This window comes from Geospiza fortis, unplaced genomic scaffold (genome assembly GCF_000277835.1).
Source record: "Geospiza fortis unplaced genomic scaffold, GeoFor_1.0 scaffold78, whole genome shotgun sequence".
Lineage (NCBI taxonomy): Eukaryota > Metazoa > Chordata > Aves > Passeriformes > Thraupidae > Geospiza > Geospiza fortis.
The window spans coordinates 4,290,532-4,298,714 of NW_005054339.1; the positions used below are offsets into that span (position 1 = coordinate 4,290,532).

General features: G+C 42.9%; 1 protein-coding gene across 1 annotated transcript in view; it reads right to left on the reverse strand.

Annotated features, from left to right (window-relative positions):
* WNT5A (Wnt family member 5A) overlaps positions 1–8,183 on the reverse strand; it is an 8,535-nt gene extending 352 nt beyond the window's left edge. Inside the window, 5 exon segments of the mRNA XM_031058183.1 lie at positions 1–49; positions 1,609–1,691; positions 1,694–1,792; positions 6,537–6,802; positions 7,927–8,183. The exon segment at positions 1–49 is cut by the window's left edge and continues 63 nt beyond it. Of these exon segments, the coding sequence (XP_030914043.1) occupies positions 1–49; positions 1,609–1,691; positions 1,694–1,792; positions 6,537–6,802; positions 7,927–8,006 (577 nt within the window). The 5' untranslated portion in view covers positions 8,007–8,183.

An 8,183-nucleotide genomic window follows, 5' to 3' on the forward strand; every position in this document is an offset into this window, starting at 1 on the left:
CGGAGACGCCGTGGCACTTACAGGCCACGTCAGCCAGGTTGTACACCGTCTGCAGAGTCAGGGAGAGAAGCAGGAACCATGATCAGAGGCTAGCACGGCTGTGAGAGCATTTATACCCCTCATCTCCTGCCCTCTGTCATAGCCCCTCCACAGTATTCACCTTAGCATCCCCTCCCCTCCTTCTAATCAGTGGGAAGGACAAGTCAGCTGACACATCCATGCACCCCAGCACCCCAAAGAGCCAGGAGGAGGAGGAGGAGAGGAGACCCTCACCAGCCTCTCCTCACAACAGAGACAGCCACAACAGCACACACAGCCCAGACAGCAGCATCACTCAGGCTGCACTCAAATTTTAGGAATTCGCTCTCACGCCAGCAAAGGATTTTGCTGTTTCATTGAGAAATGTAAAACATCTCCTTATTTTCTATCTGAGTTACTGTCCCTATTGATCTCTGCTTGAGGCTGCAATTAGGGAAAAAGTTAAGATTCCTCTTGCTCCTGGCTCAGCTGCAGCTGATTGTCTACTCTTGGCTCGGCATCCTCCTCCTATCCCAAATACTGCTCTGGAAGAGAGACTTCATCCAAGAAGAAACCCCCAAACACCTATGGGTGGGAGTCAGAGCTACATAGCAATATCCTCTTTACAAAGCTTTGGCAGGGAAACCTCAGTCATTTGCCCTGTACAAATAAAGTAAGAGTCAGTGTTGACACTGCCCCAAAAATCCTGGGGTCTGACACATTAGATGATACTGTAGACAGCTTCCACCCAGCAGTTACAGAGTCTTAACACTGCCAAATGGCACTGCACAGATGAGGCTGAGGAAGGAAAAAACTCCTCAAGTCTCCATAAGCAACTGTGAAAGTGTCATTTTTCTTCTTGCTAATAGTAATTGGCCTGTCCACTGCTTTCAGACACCATCCTCTTACATTTAAATACTATTAATTTTCAATTATCTTTCATCCTTCTTCACCTTAGAGCACAAGTGCAAAGTCTCAGCTGACTATTGTTGGCACTTCAAGCTTTAGGAAAATAATGATTTTGGCTCTTCATATTCAGACTACTAAAAAAAAGTTTACACCCATTCATTTAAAGCATTTTTGAGATTAAAGAAACCATGAAGACATGTTCAACCACAGAAGGCCATGTCTTCTAATAGCAAAGAGAAGCTTTTCACATACTCTTAAACCAGAAAAAGAAAAAAAGTCAGAACAATCTTGTGGCACAATTCCAGCCTGGGAAGCCCAGCACACCCCTCTCCCTTCCAACACACACTGTCCTGGTTGGAAATACCAACTAATAAAATTCTGTTCTACAGAGAACCCACAGCGAGCAGGGCACTTTTCATGAAACAATACAGAGGGAAACACAACATGCTTTGGTCTCAGCCTCCCCCGTGAGGAAAGCAACAGGACTGTCAGACAACCAAAAGCAACACCAACCCATGCACTCCCCACCCACCCACACCCCGTATTTGCCATTTTCTCATTTTGTGCGTCAAAACAAAGACAAGCCACGGTGGCTGCTCTGTGCCCCACTGAAACATGTTTTCCCCAAAAAAAAGGGATGAGGAGGAGCATGGGGGGACACACTGTGGTGCAGACACTCACTCTTCTGCCGGCCTCGTTGTTGTGCAGGTTCATCATGATGCGGGCGCTCTCGTAGGAGCCTCGCTGGTAAACCCGCTCGCGCCGCAGCCGCACGAGGACAGCTCGCCCTCCCGGCACGCGCGGCTCATGGCGTTGACCACGCCGGCCGCGCTCACCGCGTAGGTGAACGCCGTCTCCCGGCTGCCTGCACGGAGACACAAGCAGGGTTAGGGGACAGCCACCACTCCCTCCCTTGTCCTCCCAGCCTGCTGATGGGCCGGGAAGACCAAGGCTCTCCAGAGCCACCAAGTTCACTCGCACGGTAAAAGGGAGAGTAACCCGGAACCACGCTGCCCAAAACATCCCCACTCTGAAAGAAACAAGCCAACCCAAGCCATGTGAGCACACACAGTTTGTCAAGAGCAGAAATCACTTCTCTTTTATGCTGGTGAACACCTAGATGAAAGTGCAGAGTGGAGGTGCGTCAGGGCCATAAGGCCAGCGGGGCCAAAGCAGCCATGCCTGCATATGAGGGGAGGGAAGGATAACAGGCTCCCTGTCCTTCAGAAGAAAGAGATGCTAAATACAACTTTTAAAAGTCTGGTTCTTAAATTACTACTTTTCAAACGTGATTGATGCACTTCACCCACTTATTCCAATTTATTTAAAGTTCAAGCAATTTACGAAGTCTCCTAGTATCAAAAGAAACGCGCAGCAGAATAACACACAACTTTTCACCCTACACATTAGCCAGACACTTCTGGAGGAGACTATTTAAAACTAACAACAACCTGTGCTGGTTATTATCCACCACTTCAGCTCTTGTGAATATGGCAGGGGAGCCCATGGACAATCATTTTTACAAATTACAGGGAAGAAAAAACCCTTGGCACGAGGTGGCCTTGAAGGTTTTCTCCTGCAACTGGTGCCCTTAAATGGAAATGGAAAACCTCAAGTTTCCAGCTTTCGTTAAGAAAAAGTTACAATACCCATAATGTAAGACATGGCCACATACCATCCTATTGACAGTATCAGATCCCACCTCATCAAGTGTCTGACTTCCCCAATCACTTCTCCAAGGGTGCCACAAGTTCTGAGTACAACTAGCAAAGCTTGCACATAAACAAACACAAAACTTGCACCACAGAGCAACACTTGAAGTTTGTTTTTCTACTTAAGAGACAGCATCCCAATGGGTTGTTTCCAAGAAAGATTCTTGGAATGACTAAGAATAGACTAAATATTTTTTTCTGTTTATATGATTTAAGTTTTATTCCTAATCTTTAGTCTAATCAATAGATCAAGCTAGTTTTTAGTCTTGGTTTTATGTGATTTTACTTAGGGAACATCATGGCCTTTGAAAAACTAGGATGTTAAGAGGCTGTGTTTTGGGCAAGTCACATATATTTAGACAGCAACATTTTAGGCAAAATCTCTTTGTACAAGATGTATCATGACAGGTCAAATCTAATAGGAGCTTTCAAGCACTTCTGAAACATAAATAATTTGAAGTCTGGTTCATATTTAACATCAAGATGACACTATGACCAGAGCAGCTTTGTTAATACAACAGCTGTCATTCACTGGATTAATTTTGGTAATAGATGCTGGGTTTAAATGGGAAAAATCAGAAATCTTATGTTAGGAAAGATGAGACTTAAGAAAGATCAGAAGCACTTTGCTACCTTACAATGGTCTGTACTCACAGACACCTGCTCTTGGAAGTATCTACATGAATTGTGGGTATAAAGGGTTACAGGAGTAGCATTTTCAGTTAAAAAAACATTGGCTTTATGTGGTGACTTAAGCCTTGCATCTACTGCAAACTATAGCGGGGGGAACCTCATACAGATTTTAATGTTCCCGTTTGCTCTGTAACACACATTTTTGGATTAATTCCTTAAGCAAAATTTCCACTATATTGAGAGGAAAGAAATGTGGTCTGCTTTGGACCACAGGACTCGCCTCTTCCATTCCATTTTTGTTCTTTTGCATGTTTAGTTAACTCATGCTTTCTCACGGGTAACTCTTCCCCTTATTGAGGGATTTAAACTCATAAAGCTGAATATTTTTGACTCGTTTTCATTATTAACCTGGAACAAATTTTAAAGAACTTACTCTCAGTGGGAAGAAGAAGGAATGGCTTGGGTACAAGAAGGAGAGTTGCCCTGCAAGTTCCCTCCTTTAACATTTAGGCAAATTATAAAACAGCATCAGCTGCTGAAGTACACTTCAAGCCAACACTGCCTCAAGTCATCGACCCCAGGAACACATTAAGAGTGATGGCTCCACGTGGATGAGTTACTCCGAGTTTTCTTTTTTTCCCTTCTTTTTTCAGTCTTTAGGCATAACTGTGCTTTCCTTCACTGTCAAATATATCTGTCTTTTCCCACAGTCCAGGATTTCTCTCTATTGTAGCCATGGCAAGCAAACACACATTCCAAACACGTTCGAGTCCCCTCTCTCCCATATATATAAAACATAGAAATGGAACTGTTCAATATACACACACTGTAGGAAGCCACCCACAGAGCAAGGCGCTGAGCTTTACACTCGATCTGAATAAGTCTGCAAGAACAGAACCTTTTTTTTTTTTTATACCTGAACATAAGATACAAAATGTTCTTTGTCTTGCATTTTAAAAGCATTCAACATCAGGCTGAAGGCAGAATAAGCTGGACCCCAACCACACGGAGCTGTAGGGGGAGGATGCAGTGATTTTGTTTCCTGCTAGCACTTAGCTGTGTGTGCAAAGCCCATGTGCAGCCTGCACAGGGCTGGCCACAAAGCCAGGAGATGGCAGCGAGCACCATGGCCTGACCTGGGAACCAGCACCCGAGGAGAGCAGTGCAGAACACAGGCCCTAAAACTTTACAGTTCAATAAGCCACAGAGCAAGTTTCCAAACCCAAGGGCAGGTTTATTTGTACAGCTTTAGCTAACTGCAGGGTAAATCCTGGAAGAAAGACTGTGCATTGACACACGGGGCCGTGGCTGCGCCGGCGGGCAGTGCCGTGCCCGGGAACTCTCTGGGGCGCAACCAAGGGCACGTGGCAAAACCTCCCAAACAACGTGCACTCAGAGCCTGCACCCTGCACTGCTGGGAGCAAGGGGCATCTGACAGCCCATCACACAGCCCATGGCAGGCTGAAGTCAATGGGATCAGGCTCTGGAAGTGTCCACTTTTCCCTCCACACAGAGGAACACCAACTGGTCATTACTGAGGGTCAGCACGAAGTACTACAACTGCTACACCTCCTTCCTTGCTCTCACTGAACACACTCTTCATGCTCTCACTCCTGAATATGGCTATTAACCTTGCTTCCATCTGCAATTAGAATAAGTGGCTTAATTACATGATGAATTGCTGTGTAGACATCAGCTAATACAGTCATATCCAGCAAATGGGCGCGGCAAAGTTATTTAACTTGAAAGGAACCACCTTTAAATAGATCTGTCATACTTGGGGAGGGCAGAAATATCGATTCCAGAGACAGACACCACAAATCACAGGCCCCATCCTGTACACTCCTTCACACCAACAGTCCCCCTGAGCTAATTTTCACTTGCTTGGATAATAAATAAGGGCTGAAGGATGAAGGCCTAAATTTTAAACAGATTAATTTTCTGACATTTTTTAGACTAGAACAGAGAGGTGTACAGAAGAAGCTTGCTTTCATGTTTTTACACTTTTGCTTGGGTAAGGTAAAAAAAAAACCTCTATGGAGGGTTAATACTGTGCTTTAAAAAGCCTAGGGAAGGTTGTTTATCTAAAATCAAATGTTCCAATTTGGTACTTTCAGGCAATTGATTTTTTTCTATTTATCTGACAATCTCCAAATAAAAATGTCTTTTAACAAAAACTGAGACCAAATGTGAATTGATGCATTCCTTCAACTTTAACTGGAGTCAGCTCATTTACAGACAAACCCAGACTGAAACCGATTTTAAAACTTACTCTTTTTCTAAAGCAGACAGGACAGAACAACACTGCCATAAAAGCTGTGCTTTACAACCCCAACTAAAAAGCAGTGCTGCATTTGCCAGTGTACCACTCATTACTTAAAGGATCACAAGTGTCACCCAGAAAAGTAGGCATTTTTCAGTTGATTACACAAAATCAGCAATCTGCCTTGAGAAAGTCAGAGGAAGGTTTCACCATGGACCCCATTCAACACCACTGGTTAAAATTTTGCCAAGGACTTTAAAATACTATGAGGTCCTTAAACGCTAATAAAGTCAGGCAGCCCATGAGCACTGGAGAAGGCCACTTCAGAGAGGATCTGACAGGGGAAGGGTTGGGTGTCCACCAAATTGTGATAAGATTTAAACAAGAATTTGTCTCTCACCATGGACATGATTCCATTAAAAGCCAGTTACAAGGACAATCACACATTTTACCATGATAGAACTGATCTCATGAAAATTACCCTGCTACAGTAATTTAAAAATAAATCTGTTTTCCTTAAAAAGAGAAAAAACCATACTGTATCTGGAAATAAGCAAGGAGGAATTGCCTATAAACACCAAACGATAGAGCAGCAATTTTCAGTTAACCTCTGGACCAAGAGCGATTTATTATCCAGCTGCTAACTTTGGAACTAGACATGGACATCTTTAATTTTACAAGACGCTGCTGGTTTTAATTCTTGTAGGTTGCCTTTGTTTTGTCTCAGGTTTTCTAAAAAAGAGATTTCAGGGCCTCATTTTCCTTTCTCCCCTATTCCCATATGCAAATATATATTCCTACTTTGTTTTCCAAGACATATGGCTGGACAGTGGTGGGAAATCACCTCCAGCTAAAAATAATCCAGCTCCTTTGCCAACTTTTAGAAACACTTGATTGTATACAGTACTCAGTAAGAACCTGGCAAGAGATTCAAGCGCAGAACAGTGTGTGCCATACATATCCTCAGACAAGAGTTTAATCATAAAGATGTTGCTTCCTACCTATCTGCATGACTCTGCCAAAAACAGAGTTGTTGTCCACAGTGCTGCAATTCCATCTTCTATGTCTGAATTGATACTGGCACTCCTTAATGCCCGTCTTTGCACCCTCTCCAATGAACTGCATATGGTCCTGATACAACTGGCAGAGTTTCTTCTGTCCTTGGGAAAGCCCTGCTAGCTGGCTGCACAGTGGCTGGGCTCCTATAATGTACACCTCTGACATCTGAACAGGGTTCATGGGGTTCATGGGGTTCATCCCTAAAGACCTGCACAAAGAAAGATTCGCATTAATAAACAGAAGATTTCAAAATAAAATAAAGCCATTTTAAAAAATCTATAAATCCCAGACAGAACTGTATCTTACATATGAGTATATAACTCTTGTTTTTCTTAACAAGTGAGGAAAAACCCCAGACACTTAAATATGAAACTTTTGTTTTAAGAACAGGACAGAAGTTACTAGTTTCCACCCATGTGGTTATCACCATACATTTGAGACTGAAGTATGACACAGACTTGGAAGACTTGCATCTAGGCAGTCTTCTACCAGCTTAAATTGACACAGTAAAAAAACCAGAAGCTCCAAACAATTGCAAGGCCAGGAAAATAAATAAAGCAAAAATGAAAAAAGCTCTCCAAATCCCAATTTATCTTAACACATATTTTATACTTAAGTCTGGGTTTTTCAGTCTGATCTCTTATAAACAAATAGGGGAACCTTTAGCAAGCCAGAAGTTAGAAACTTGCTACAGACTACGTCTAGCTTCTTCCAAATGACAACACAGAAACATACAGGCAAGTATATTCATTCTAAACAAAATCAACTTTGTTTTCTTAATTCTTAAAGTGCTCTTCACATGATACATTTCAATTAAAAAGTAGCTATTAATCCAAAAGGCATCACTGGAAAAAGCAGAGAAACACCTATTTCAAGAACTACAGATAATTTGCCAAAGCAGGAATTTAAACCTACTCCTTTGTAACAAAATAGATTTGTAAACATTTCAGTTACAGAAAACTTCAAACTGAAACTTTGAGTTTTTCCTTGCAAATCAGCATTTTCTCTCGTACATGCAAACCATCTAATGTAAGGGAGTTGAAACATCCCTTTTAAAAGAAAAACAATTATAGTGATTTAAAGATGATAAAATTCATAGAGAATCTACCAGACAGCATTCTAAAAACCGTGTTTTACAAGACGAGATGTTGCACATTTACCCTCCCTCGACAGACCCGTTCTACTCAACATATTCCAACCAGCACACTTCTCCCCTGCTGCCTCGCTCCGGGCGCACTCCCGCAGAAACAAAGTACAGAAGAAGCACAGAGACATTGAAGCAAGCAAATCTTGACACCCCCTTTCAAAACCAAGTCGATACGAGATGCTTACCACCAAGAGCTGGCTTCTATTACAACCTGGGTAAAAGAGGAGAAAACGGCCAGAGCCACTACGAGGTACTGAGAAGCCATTGTACTGCCAACTGTCCCCACAGCACCTCCGTGGATTAATACTGCACTGGATTTCTAGAGGGGGGAGAAAAAGGATCAGATTGTTTATTGCTTCTCAGACCATTTTCGAGCATTCAAGTTTAAACAACGGAAGTCTCCGGGCCCCTTTTAACTTGACTCTGACTCGCCGGCCCTTCT